The sequence below is a fragment of the Arvicola amphibius genome, chromosome 14 (genome assembly GCF_903992535.2).
Source record: "Arvicola amphibius chromosome 14, mArvAmp1.2, whole genome shotgun sequence".
NCBI lineage: Eukaryota > Metazoa > Chordata > Mammalia > Rodentia > Cricetidae > Arvicola > Arvicola amphibius.
In genome coordinates, this window is record NC_052060.1 from 10332475 (window position 1) to 10346891 (window position 14417).

At 44.6% G+C, this 14417-nt stretch overlaps 1 protein-coding gene across 2 annotated transcripts in view; it reads right to left on the bottom strand.

The window, feature by feature from the left end:
* Nucleotides 1-12911, bottom strand: part of LOC119801287 (3 beta-hydroxysteroid dehydrogenase/Delta 5-->4-isomerase type 1) — a 28612-nt gene extending 15701 nt beyond the window's left edge. Inside the window, exons 1-4 of one of the 2 annotated variants that reach the window (XM_038311808.1) lie at nucleotides 12827-12911; nucleotides 12497-12702; nucleotides 10870-11034; nucleotides 7763-8952 (exon numbers count right to left, since the gene is read on the bottom strand). In XM_038311808.1, coding sequence (XP_038167736.1) covers nucleotides 8141-8952; nucleotides 10870-11034; nucleotides 12497-12641 — 1122 coding nt within the window. In that variant the 5' untranslated portion in view covers nucleotides 12642-12702; nucleotides 12827-12911 and the 3' untranslated portion in view covers nucleotides 7763-8140. Of the gene's footprint in view, nucleotides 1-7762; nucleotides 8953-10869; nucleotides 11035-12496; nucleotides 12703-12826 lie in introns of those variants that run through there. The other variant, XM_038311807.2, reaches the window with a different exon arrangement.
* Between the last annotated feature and the right edge of the window lie 1506 nt (nucleotides 12912-14417).

Here is a 14417-nt window from a genome sequence, read left to right on the forward strand (position 1 = left end):
AACTGCGGGGGACTGACTATGGGGTTACCATCTAACTTCCTGGGCTGGCAGGGAAACTTGGGATAAGGTCCAGAGCATGAGTAAGGTCTCCAACCTCAAATGGTGAAGAAGAGCTCAGGCCAGAGCCTGGGTGGCTCTCCAACCTCAAGTGGGGAACTAAGGCTGTGATGAAGCCTACAGAGAAAGGACAACCTCAGATGGTGAGGCAGGGCCAGAGCCTGGGCGAACACACCAACTGCAAACCGTGAACCCAGTTTCTCTTTTTTCTTACTTGATGGGTCCTTTCTGTCCTTTCAAAATTTAGAAGAAATCTTTAATATGTTTGTGTTTGTGTGATTACACTTGTGTGTATATGTGCTTGTGTATTGTATGTGAATGTGCTTGCATGTGTATGTGCTTGTGCAGCTTAGCCTCTGGTATACCCGCAAATGTCCATCCTATTTATGAAATAGGATCACTCGTTTGCTCTGGAACTCTCTGACTACAACAGGCTTGTTGACCAGCAAGCGGTTGGGCTCTCCCTGACTGGGAACCTGTGACAGATGTTCATCACACACCGGGTAGAACGTTAGATTATAAGTGTAATCATTCCAGTGTTTGGGTTATGAGCTAAATGCTTTGGTTTGACACTTTCAAATGCATAAGAAGATATATCATCTAACCCCACCGAGCCATGTGGATAGTTCACTGTTTCTAAAATCTTGAGTTTTAGCTCATTTGAAAGTGCAAGTATACTAACTTTGTAGGACAAAGAAAATGTAAGACAGAGACTACTAAAATCCTTTACATCCTTATTCTTGTCTTCTGTGCCAATGAATATTTCAGGAATGTCTGCATATTTAATGGAACGTAATATTGCAAGTGGGGAAGAAATCAACAGAGAGACAAATCGCTCTTGTTTTCTCATCACCTTGAATATCTGCTTTTAAAAAAATCAGGAAAGCTTTTTTTTTCAAAAGGAGATTATTTAAATTTGATCTTAGAGTAATTTAATCACGCAATTTGGAATAGAGATTTAGACTTAAACCTTTTATCTGTTAATGTGAAGAAAAAAAATGGCTATAGCTAGGTTTCTAAGCAAAATAGCCAACATAGACAGCACCGGGTTGGTTTTGGTAACTCCCTTATAGAGTCCAACAGGTGTGCTCCTTGTGATGTGGTGGGCTTTCTACCACGCCTGCATAATGTCTGTTCCCTGTTGCAAAAAAATTAAAAAACTTTGCAGCCCTAACATCTGTGTTTATATAACATGTCCTTGCTATAACCAGTTGATATGGGGGAGATATGGGAGGAGGAAAACACCAGAAAACCACCATGACCTTAATGCCCTAAATATCATCTCGAATTGAGGAGAAAAACATCTTGCCTTGAATTCCATTCTGGCTGTGGAGAGAATGTGCAGCTGCCTAGCTGGGCAGCTGGGTTTAAGGGAGTGAGCAGGGGCTCCCTCCTGCCAGGAAAGCTGCATGCTTCTCTCTGGCTGCCTGCTTTTGTGGCTCCCAGGTTTGCCAGCTGTGCCAGCTGCAGGATTCCAAGTGCTCCCAACTTTCCTTACTAATTAAATTATATTTCAAAGGACACGCAGGAATCTGTAGCGGAAAAACAGAACAGATGTACACTGTATCCTAAGTAATCAATACTGAAAAATACAGGAAAATATGTCAATAGTTTTGGACTCTCTTAATCACCCTTTGAAAGACATACTATTTTAAATAAGTCATTTGGGGACTGTACGCATGTGTGCAATGTATTTTGATCATGCTCATCCCCACTCTTCTACCCAGCTTCTCCAGGCTCTAACTCCCTATTCCCCACCTCTTCCCAATGTCATATTCTTAGAAAAAACCCTACCCACCCAATTTGTGCTGCCCATATAATTATGGGTGGTACGCTACCCACCGAAGTTTGGTCAAGCTACTGGGGACCACATCCCCAAAGAAAGCTTTGTCTTTCCTAACAGTCATCAGTGGTCAAAAGCATCTCAGCTAGAGGTGAGGGCTCCGAACCCTTCCCCATTCCAAGATGTGATGTTAACTGAGTTAATCTCGTGGAGGTTTGTAGAAGCAACCACAGCTGATATGACATTATCAGTACAATAGCCCTGTCACGTCCAGAAAACAGTTTGGCTTGGTTTCTTACTGACCTTGGCTCTTACACTCTTTCTGTGGCCTCTTCCCCGGTGTTCTCGGAGGCATTGGGAGATGACCTCTGCATCAGCTTCTGCCTCTGCGTTCCTTCCCTGTTAAGAGTTTCTGTCCTGGCTTCTTTTATGATGAATAGCGGTTTGGAAGTACAGGTCAAGTAAATCCTTTCCTCCCCACCTTGCTTTTGGTCATGGTGTTTGATCACAGCAACAGAAACCCTAAGATAGCGTGTGACATAAATGTCCCACTTACAGCTGAGGGTGTAACGGGTACCTGTTTTCTGTACTTTGACCAGTTGTGAATTTCTGTTTTGTTGTCCACTACACAACAAAACTTCTCTGATGAGGACTAAGGGCTGCACTGGTCCTTGAGTACAGAGATGAGTATTTAGAGAACAGTTTGACACTAAGTCTACCTAGCAAAGTAATTGTAGCAGCTTCCCCCAAATCCTATGAGCTCCAGAACCATGGGTTCTTCAGATCTACAGGACGAGGGATGCATTTCTGCTTGTGTGTGGTCCTTATATCGCACAAGAATGTTGTTGGCTACTCCCATACCGTTTACACCAGCATTACATCAAAGGCATATATATGTTTCCAGGCTGGTTATTATTGTGGCTAACAGAATACACAGTTGTATAGAAATGGCAATGCTTCCTTTCTCCCTGTGGACTTCATGACACCTTTTGAAAGCTAGCCAGGAAGCAGGAAGCTTCCTGGATAGTGCCAGCTTAATTTTTCCATGTCCTATGACCAAAGGGTATGGTGTATACAGCAATAGGGTCTTACCATAAGTTCTGATTGGCAACCAGGTGTGATAGCATAATTTGGCAATCTGGGTTTCCTGAGAGGAACAGCATTATCCTGAGTAGAGCAACAAACTTGTATATACACAAATTAGCAGGTTTCTGTTTGACTTTTTCAAGTATCTTAGTATTAATTATCCCTTCGCAAGCTCTTCTGTTCTAGCCTCCTAATCCCCTTCTCACTTAACCCTTCCTCTTCATTATATCCTTTCCCTTTCATATTACCTGCATTCTACGACCCATATCCCACATATTCACTATCTTTCTTCCTCCCTCTCAGTGGCCAAAAGTGTTACTCCAAGTTAAACACACAAATCTAAAGATTTACTTCTGAACCCAACGCATTGTCTTTCTGGGTCTGGGTTAGCTCACTCAAAGTAATTTTTCCAGCCTTCTTGACATCGTTAACTAAGCTAGTTGTTAAAGATTTACCTTGTATTAACGGATACGTAGAAATTGTTTTTGATTAAGAGTTTCTTCCCATTTGGGTCCACAAGGCAACTGGAGGCAGAATGGGAGCCAGACCTTCTGTCTCAGCACTGCTTTCATCTCGTGGACTTTAGGGTGACCTGAGTTATTGTCCCAGTACATTAAAACAAGGGAAGTTAAAACTGCTGGAGTAATGACTCAGCAGTTAAGAGCACTTATTGCTCTGCTGTAGGACCCAGGTTAGACTCCCAGAATACACATGGCAGCTCACAACTGGGGGAGGCACGGAGGTCCTTGTGCTCACAAATGAGCAGTAGGGTGACTATGAATGTCAAGCACACAGGCTTGCCTCTTTCAAAGGTTGGGAGAAGACCTTTGCACTCTCTGTGTGGCTGAGACCACACCAAATCCTCTTCCAGACCCTTATCAAGAGCTTCTCAATCTACAGAACCCACCTTTATGGAAGATATCACATGTAGTCAATCTATAGAACACCCATCTTTATGGTGATGTCATATGCACTTTACAAGGAGTTTCGGTGCAGTCATGTCTCAAGCTTTATTGTACATTTGAGTTATTTATTACGAGGACATTTTCCACCAAATTGTGCTGTGCTTGAATATGCCAAAGGAGATACTATAAATGATACTACAGAAATACAGCATACAATTACAGATGACTTAGCAACAGATTGACACTTCAAAGAAATGAGCAAATCCATGGAGACATTTAGGTCTGCTCACTGCTTTTGTTTAATATGTCTGTGTGCCTTGGCATCATGTGATTATCAGTTTACAACTTTACCTTAATTGTTACATAGTGACCTTTTTCTTTCTTCTTAGCATTTTTTATATTAACATCTGTAGTTGGAGGCTACTTGTTCATTTCCCGGCCACCCAGACTCCTGAAGTAATCACACAGAAACTGCGTTAATTAAATCACTGCTTGGACAACCACTATAGCATATTCCTAGCAAACTCTTACATATTAAATGAACCCATTTCTATGATTTTATATTTTACCATGAGGCTCATGGTCTACCTGCAAGGTTCCAGTGTGTCTTTCTCTGGCTATGGCTCCAGGGCTTCTTCTGACTCCGCCTCCTTTCTCCCAGCATTGGTTTAGTTTCCCAGCCTAGCTCTGTTCTTTTGTGTTTGAACTTACTTTTTAAGCTTTCTCAGGATTTACATGGATTTAACTGGTACACATTGGAGTGCTAATTTGATCATACATCTGTGTCCCTTACACCATTGCAGGGTTCTCATCCAATTCTGCAGCTGAAATCTCTGCTTTGTTTAGGCTTGTTTTCTTTTCTTTCTTTTCTTTCTTTCTTTCTTTCTTTCTTTCTTTCTTCTTCCCTCCCTCCCTCCCTCCCTCCCTCCCTCCCTCCCTCCCTTCTTTCTTTCTTTCTTTCTTTCTTTCTTTCTTTCTTTCTTTCTTTCTTTCTTTTTCTCTTTCTTTTTTTTTTGATTTTTCGAGATTGGGTTTCTCTGTGGCTTTGGAGCCTGTCCTGGAACTAACTCTTGTAGACCAGGCTGGACTTAAACTCACAGAGATCCACCTGCCTCTGCCTCCTAAGTGGTATGATTAAAGGCATGTGCCACCACTGCCCAGCTTCAGACTTGTTTTCATTGCTGCCTCAGGATCTCTCACTTCTCACATGGGCCTTTGTATGCTCCAATGCATCTAACTGTGTAATGGGAGGTTTTTCTCCTGCCCCAGTTCCTGAATAATCAGTCAGAGACTTACTATTATTCATAAATGCTTGACTGATGGCTCAGACTTATTATTAGCTGGCTCTTACATTTGAATTAATCCATATTTTTTATCTATGCTTTGTCACCTGGTTTGTGGCTTGTTACCTCATTGCTTCTACCTGTCTTGCTTCTTTGGTGGATGATTGGCATCTCCCAGGCTCTGCCCTTATTCTCTTGTATTTCTGCTTGGATTTTCCAACTGGCTCTAACCTGCCTTACTAAGGGTCAAAGCAGCTTTATTTATCAACCAATGAGAGCAATGCCTATTCACAGCATACAAAAAGACCATCCCACAGCATGCCTGGATTATTTTTCCTTTTACATGGTGAAATCCCACCCATTTACCATCATGCAGCCCAATGACAGGGGCTTTAAGTCTTTGTCTAGACACGGTATTGCCCTCAGTAATGACCTTTCTCAAGCATTATACACCTTCCTGTTGACAGCCAAGACCAGATCTCATGTTTTGTCTCCAAACTATACCATGAATTAGGAACAGAGATGCATCTGGAGGCCAAAGGTCAGTGATCACCTCACAGATAGGCTTTCTTAGTTTATATACTTCGCATTGCCCCCTAACTGACTTTTTAAAAAGGATCTTCAGTCAATTGAAAACATGTAGAACGTTAAAATGTGGTAAAATGTATTCTTGGGTCGAAGCAACACGAAAGAACAGATACGTCACCATCTTGCCGAGAAAGATGATTCCACACCCACCTTCTTCCTTGAGCTTCCCAAAGCTCACACTCCAGTATTTGGAGATCAAAATCAAGCCCTTGATATTTTACCACACTCTTGGAAATGACCTCTAAAACAGACCATCCACTGAACACTCTGCTGGGTCCCCAGAAGCCCCCTTGTCTAGTGCCTGACTCTGACTAGCACCCAGGACATCCACTATCTCTTAACAAACCCTGCTTAAGTGGAGTCCAGTGTCTTTTACTCACTTTGGCTCTACCCTCCCCTTATTCCTCTTCCGCACCATCTTTCGGGCTGTCCACCCTGCATGGATCCACCTGATTCACCTTTCCAAGTCCTACCTATTTCCTGAAGCTTTCCCGGATATCTTCTACTCAGTTCCATTCCTTCAGTCATATGTACACCACACTTAAACCAGTGGGGGAGCTCTGCCCTGTGCTTCTCTTATTCCATGACCACAGACTGCATAATCCAGGGGAAAAGGGAAAGGAGCTCACAGGCTGGGGCAGCTTCCATTTTCCTGTGTCTTTGCTGTCCCTTCTTGTGTTTTACTTGTGTTTCAAAGGCTTATGTTCAGGAGTATTTACCTCTACCTAAAGTAGCTGACAACTGTTGGTTAACTGTTAGTAATAGTGTGTTCACATTTAGGTTACTACTCATTTCCTGACTTGATGGAAGAGGGTCATCTGTCTATGTGTTACTCTCATTGGCTAATTAATAAAGAAAACTGCATGGTCTGATAGGTCAGAACATAGGTGGGTAGAGTAGACAGAACAGAATTGTGGGAGAAAGAAAGCAGAGTCAGGCAGACGCCATGCCTCTCCTCTCTGAGACAGACGCAGGTTAAGATCTCTCCTGGTAATCCACCACCTCGTGGTGCTACACAGATTCCTAAATATGGGTTAAAGCAAGATGTGAGAATTAGCCAATAAGAGGCTGAAACGAATGGGCCAGGCAGTGTTTAAAAGAATACAGTTTCCATGTAATTATTTCGGGTAAAGCTAGCCAGGTGGCGGTAAGCAGCCGGCCGCTCCTATCACAACACTGACTGGCTTCCTCTCCTCGGAGAATATGGAAAAGGATGAGGGGAGAAATGGAAGTAAAGACAAAGGCACAATGTCAGAGGAGTCCCTGCGGAAGGGTGATGGAGACGTGCAAGATGACAGGAGTGAAGCAAATCTGGAGTTTGGATAATATCTTTGAGATTCTAGGTAGAGAAGGAACGCGTTTGATTGAATCTGTTCTGTTCCTTTTAACCTCCCAGGAACTTAGGTTTGTCTTTAGTGCGTAAGTTTGAAGGTAGAATATGGGGTAATTAATGACTAAAATAGCTGTCACAAATATACCCATGTGTGTTCTATAAGCTTCAAGGACCTTGACATTGGAGGTGGTGGCTGAGAGGGCTTCTCCTTCTCCTGCCCCTCTCTCTCCAAGGCCATTTATTAAGGAGTACACAGTTTTCAAGGTACCTTCAAGGTTCTACGGAGTCTTGTGTGTCAGTCTAGGTAGGCAGAAAGGAGGCCAAGAGAATTGGAGCTCTTCCAAAGAGGAGTCATCCCACTTTTCAGGGATGCTGTCCCTATAGAAAGCAAGTACGGGCTGCAAGGTTTAGTGGGAAGATGAGACATTTCACGTCAGTCTCTCTGGTGAAGTGAACTTTCCATCATCCCATCAGGGGGATGGAGAGGAAAATCCGTCATATATGACATGGGAATGGGAATACCTGCTTCCTGTCTGAGAAGTGTGAATTGAGGTAATAATATATGCCAGTCATGCAGTCAGTGCTCACACATTTGGTTAAGCCCAATCTCGAACTTGTACTTCCTGTGAGTAAATGCCTGTTCTAGGTTCCATTTGTGATCTGGATGGGCCAAGCCTGGCTACGGAAGGGAAGTCATAACAACGCCCAATAATAGAAAGATGCTGCATTCACGTGAGGCATCGCAATATTTATTGCTATTTCAGTTGAGCTTCATGGGGTTTTCTCAAAGGCAGGATGTGACACAGGATTTGAGAGTGGAAAGAAACCAATGCTGAGCTCTAGGTGACAGGAAATTGCAAGTGTCAAAGCCTTTAGTCACAACAGCTGAGGCACAGCAGCTCCCATGTCACAGGGCAGGTGCTAACGGGAGAAAGTCTGGGGCTGGGCCAGTGACTGGCAAAGCTTCTGGTGACTTGGGAAAGACACTAGGTTGATCTCTATGTCAAAGGAGGCAATAGGACCTGTGTTGTGCCTCTGTCCCTTCTGGAGGACCTGACAAATATTTCCTGATGGCACCCAGGGCCATGTCCTTGCCATTGCCACATCACTGAGTCTTTGTGTTCAGTGTCCCCTTGTGCTGCTCTACTAGTGACCCGACCCACTCTGAAGTTTTCTCCCTGGCTTCCTCCCAGCTGAAAGGCGGCTCATAGCCCAGATCTCGCTGAGCTTTCTTGTAGGAGAAGGTGAACACAGCATTTGACAATGTGATCTTGTGACGATTTAAGGGAGGCTGGTAGTTGTAGATTGGACGCAGCAGGAAGCTCACAGCTTCCAGCAGGAAGCCAAGCCAGTACAGCAGGGGCAGAGGAGGGCTCCAGCTGGAATCATAGTGGAAACCCCATTTCTTGCTCAGGTTGTAATATAAATCATCATAACTTTGGTAAGGAGTGTCATCTGAGATGTAGTAGAACTGTCCTTGGATGTTTGGTGACTTCTTGGGGTCCCGTAGGCCCCTGGCAGCCAGAACGTGTGCCCAGGCCACATTGCCTACGTATACTGGGTTGGCTACAGAGAATTTGCCCCAAACATCCAGAGTACCATTATTTTTGAGAGCCCTGATAATTGTGATAGAAATAAAAGGACTTTTCTCCCCATAGATGTACATAGGCCTTAAGGCACAAGTCTGCAAAGTGCCACCATCTTTCAGGGTGCGCCCATTGGCTGCCAGCACAGCCTTCTCACCCATCTTCTTGCTGTATGGGTATGGGTCAGACCATTTATTTTCACGCTGTTCTTGCTCATGGCCATTCAGGACGATCTCCTTGTAGGAGTTGGGCCCTGCAACATCAACTGAGCTGGTGTAGATGAAGGCTTGCACACTAGCCTGGACACAGGCCTCCAACAGGTTCTGGGTACCTAAGCACAGACAACACGCTATCAGGGTCAGGAAATCAACCACGGAGTCCACACAATTCGTGCTCCTTTCCGCCCTAATCCTAGCTCCCTGCTGCGTTCTTTGCTGTTCCTGAATCAGCAGGGGCCCGGGCTCACGAATAATAAAAAAGGAAAAAAAACCGGTGAAATGTGCTCTCTGCTCGGCATGATTTCTAGCCTTCCAGCCTTCACAGATCTCTGTCTTTCTCTGCCTGCGAACTTTGATTCTGGTGAAGAAGAAAGGCTTTCTACTGTGTACTTTGGCAACACAGCTTTGAGAATGAGAATTTGCTGTTTGTATCACTTCATTATTTTTTCTATCGAGCCTGCTGGAGAATTGAAAAAAAAAAACGAATGTGTACCTACTGCTGGTCATGCCTGCAATGGCAGAATACTGTAGACACAGTGCAGACCTGCAGATCCTGAAGGAGAGGCAAGGACATTGTCCCTTGAGAAAGGAATGTCCTGGGCAAGGAGATATTATTACTATTCCCATCCACCCATTTATTCATAAGTCCCTCTGCTACTTGATTTCCTGGAGAAATCACTTGATTATCTCAAGTTAAATATATTTCCTAATTAAATTTGAACTTAGCTGATTAAATTTGGGGAGTGGATAGCCTTCATTGTAATTCATTGTATTTTCTCCATCTGTGACAATGATTTAGTAAAATAATGCCTTAGTCACTCTCCCCGTTATTTCACATTCCTGCTGGGAAATGCAACAGGCAATTGTTATAGGTGCGAGATGGTCAAGCAACCCCAAAGGCTTTTGACACCTTTATAGGTATGCCTGTGTCATGTCAGGGACATGCAGGAGGATTCTAAACTAGAAACGATTTTTTTTTGAGGTGTTTATGGAAATCCTAAATCCATTATTTTCTTTTGTAAAGGAGTATTGGAGCAACCAAATGAAAAATCAGCACAAGGAGCACACAGGGGGATTTTGCAGAAGGGTGTAATAGTCATAGAGAGATCAGTCCTCGGTGCTCAGAGTGAGAACAGTTCAGAGAAATCCTACGCAAACTTCCCTGTTTCACCCTAACTTAAATTTTAAAGCCACGGTGTAGAAAGGCCCACCGAGTACAGGGAATTACCCACGTCCTCCAGAGGAGATCCACAGTGGTCTGAGAAGCTAGCGCTAAAGACACGGAAAATAATGGCTCCTAAGTAAACCAAGTGGCCTGGGACGTGCTGGGTCATTCTTCCCTGCCGACATCTGTGGAGAAGCTTGCCTATAGTCTGTGCAGGGGGCACCTTCCTTCAGGTGGGCAGGGCGGCTCTCCCAGAACTAAAATAGCGCATGTTGAGCTGTCTAACACCAGTCAAGTCTGGATCTGACCTGCAAGGGGCCAGGTGGAAAAGAAGGATTTGGAGTTGGAGTCCAGTGCGTTGGCGTGGGGGAGGAGAGCTGCTTTTCTGGCACTGGAAAGGACAGGAGTGTGACTTTAAATGCTCAGTCTCTTACCATCTCTGGGGTCTTGATCGTGTTCCTTTACCTCTCAGCCTTTTTTCCTCACAGGAACTGTTGAGGCTAGGGGTCGGCGGGATGGCAAATCACTTAAGAGCACTGACTGCTCTTTTAGGGGATCTGAGCTCAATTCGTCATACCCACATGGCCACTCACAACCTCCGTAACTCCAGTTCTAGGGTATCTAATGCTCTTTTCTTACCCCGTGGGCAGCCCACCCATGCAAATGGTGCTCAGACCTACATGCAAACACAAACTAAAAATAAAATAAAGATTGAAAGAAATATCGAGACTAGCAGGTATGGGTTCTGCTCTCTGAAAGAAGTAAGGACAGCAAAGTAAGGGTCCTGCTTCTCCCCCTCCCCCAGCAAACCTGTTTATCTGTTTTCATTTTCCCACTCATTCCATACCTTTCTGAGGTACTGTACCTTTCAGATTGATATCTATGATGGTCTGTCTGGGAATGACACCTGAGATGTCAACAGCGGCCGCGGTATGGATGACAACAGACATGCCCTGGCAGGCTCTCCGCAGGCACTGGGCATCCAGAATGTCTCCCTCCAGCATGGTCACCTTGACTTTTGTCTGCAGCTCTGAGGAGCACAAAGCAGGTCATTGGGAAACCTTTCTGCACGGGATGGAAGTTTCCTGACAGTGTAGGCCCAGGCCTTCAAGGGCTGTCAGAGCGAGGGGATCCTGGGGAGGGGGCGTTTCTGCTGAAGGAACAATAAATGCACCACAGTCAGAATGCAGCATTTGTAGGGAAGGAGGGAGCATCATTTCTACCCCCATCCTTTTGTAGAAGTGAATCCGAGTAGTAAGATGTCATTTGTGCCTTGCACATGAAAACAGAGTTATGGAAACTCATAAACTCATTAAAGCAACCAGAGAACTGGTGGTAGTCAAATGTAAAAAGGGAGAAGTGGGATTTGATTGACAGAGAAGGGGAAATCACTTGTGGATTTGGACTGAGGGAGAAGCAGAGGCAGAGTCCTGCCGTGGGAAGCTGTAACAGCGGTCACAGGTTGTGAGTGTCTAGGCATGAAGACGTCAGAATAACCCGGACCAGGAACAGGTTACTCAGACTGTGTCCTCCAGAGCTCCAGTGAGGAGGACCCAGACGAGAGAGGCACAGAGATGGAAAATTCAGTTCCACCCTGATAGGACTCGATGCTTTCTGGGTCTGTGTTGAGTACAAATGGAGAGTCAGCTTAGTTACAAGGGGAAACTTGAGGGGCAAAGTGAGAACTCAGAACGGGCTCCAGTGATGGGTGTGATTGAATGATCAGCATTTGGCAGATGTCAGAAGTGTGCACTACACACAAGCCACCCTCTAAGAGACCTGCATTGCAGATATGAAGCCAGGGCAGTCACGATGCTCGTAATTCAGCTGACGGTATGACAGCCAGTGTCATCCTGTGGGTGTTAGAGAAGCAGGCAGATACTGCCTGATCCACTGCCCTGGCTTCACGTCCTTTATGCTGCTCTTGTGTATGTTTTGTCTGTTGTAGTCTCTCACTCTCTGTTCTCTCAGTCTCTCCTTCACTCGCAGATTCTACATGTCTATGTAGATGTATATAAAGTTCCAATTCAGTGGGAGAAAGCTAAATGGCTTTCCTCTGTAAAACAAAATGACAAAATGAACAGCCAAGACCAGTAGGAAGGCAGCAATCTACAGATAAGGTCTACAACCCCCCTGACATTGCTTATGCTGTGGAGCCATAGGCAAATCTACCATAGTATAAATCTACAAATCTATAATGCACTTTAAAAAAAAGAGAGAAGAGACATGAGATTTCCAAATGGGAAGAAGGCCAGAGGCCTGGAGGTCCATCAGTTGCCACCCTGACCACCATCTGTAGATCTGGGACAAGCCAGACGTGGGCCTCGTTGCATGGTGTATTTTATGCTGTGCCGTTGTGAGTCTTCCTGATGAGTGTGAGCACGGGAGAAGCATTAGGCTCCAAGTGCTCCATATTCGCTAAACTCCAAGCCTTCTCAATGCCCAGCCAGCATTCACAGTCATCACGCAAACAGAGCCCCTGGTTTACTTACTAGTGAATTCCTCCCTGGTTTCTGGTCTGAAGACTTTGTCCAGGGCCCTGATCTCCTGCAGCTCTTCCTCCTGAGTCAACATGCGGACGACCCTCTGGCCCAGAAACCCTCCTGCTCCTGTCACCAGGCAGCTCCACCCAGGCATGGTCAACACAGGAAGCAGACGGCAGAGGGAGCGGGCACGATGTAGGAGACCCTGGAAAGGGCTAGAAAGAGAGGTGCGATGAAACCCATTTTCCGGTAGTCCCTCAGATTCACTCTATCCGATTTTTGCAGACACTCGATGTCCTCACCAGCACCAAGGGACTACAGTAAATGTGGTGTCCTAACCTTCTAAACTGCTAACAAGTGAGCGGGAGATCAGGCTGCTGGTTGTCTCAGTCCTCAGGACCCGCGTTTTATGCTCTGATCTCTTGATTCATCTTACCTTGACTCATGCCCACTTTGAGGTCATTATTTATCTTTCTCTGTGGTTTCCTCCTCCGCGGAGACTGATAAATGTTATGGCCTTTATGCTTGACACAGGAAGAAAAGCCTGCTTCAAGGCTATGTTGTGATAAAGACTTTATTTTGCTTGGATATGCGCACATCTTACAGGAATATTGACGACATACAAAGGACCAATAGACATAAAATAATAAAGAATTTTTTTAAAAAAAATGAGGGGCATGGTGGTTCATGTCTTTAATTCCAGCACTTTGGAGGTGGAGTCAGGTGGATCTCTGTGAGTTCAGGACCACGCTAATCCACAGAAGGAGTTCCTAGATAACCCTGTCTCCAACAAAACCAAAAAGAACCAAACAAAAATAATTAGAATGACTAGATACAACCAATTACTAGGTGGCATCTAAGGATAATTATATGAAAGTTTTTTAAACCACAATTTGAATTTGTTTCATGAATACCTACAAGGTATCCCAGTAAACATTTATTGAGAGTACTTTAATATTCTTTATTAAGAAATCAAGTCATACAAATAGCTACAAGTTAACAAACTTTATTAGAAAGGACAAGCACAGAGACTTCTCACTTCAGACTGTAGGAAATGGTAATGACAGACAGACCCGAAGGAGTGTCTGAGTATGGTCATGGTGGGTCAGAACCACGGTAGGATAGCTTCAAGGGTTGTGTAACCTTGGAGTTGGATCTTGGTCTCTTTAAATAGTGAGGGAAAAAAATCCAAGAAAATACAGATAAAGTTCACTTAAAGCAGAGGGATATGCTGTGCCAGTGTTTCAAGAATTCTGGGAATCAAGGTGATTACTTTTTAACTTGTAGACCATTTCCCAGTACAGATAATGGGTTTTCTGTCAACAAAAACAGCCAACGGTTCACACAATCGACTGAAGTTCAGGGTGTGAACTTAAACTAGAATAAATAGATAAACCTCCAGTTTGTTCTGTGACATAAGCACGTCTGAAAAGAATGCCAACCTTGGCAGATTCTTTTGTTTATAGCTTTGAGTATGGCCAGAAATGCCCATCCTTGCTTGCAAATGTTAGAAACTTGCAATGGTAGCACTTTTAGTCATTAAGTAATGCACATAGATTCCAAAATCTCCGTCCCGAGACCTTTGGGCTCTCATTGAAGGAGGTGAGTTAAACAGCAGCCACTTTCTTACGTGACTGTGGTCACAAGAGAGATTGTACGCTTATGCCACAGTGGCGCTCCTCATGGGGGCTTGTACTAGTTTGAACTGAAGGTAGTGGTGGTGCTTCTGAAGCCTGCAGCTCAGAGTACTCCAGCACCATGCATGTGCTACTTAGGACATGGCTCTTTCCTCTACCTTTAGAACTGGTGGATGTGAACACACGCCACAATAGCCAGAGAGTATGCTATTCAGGTCGGTCAGTCTTCACATGGATACCACCCCCCCACACACACACAGAGAGAGAGAGAGAGAGAGAGAGAGAGAGAGAGA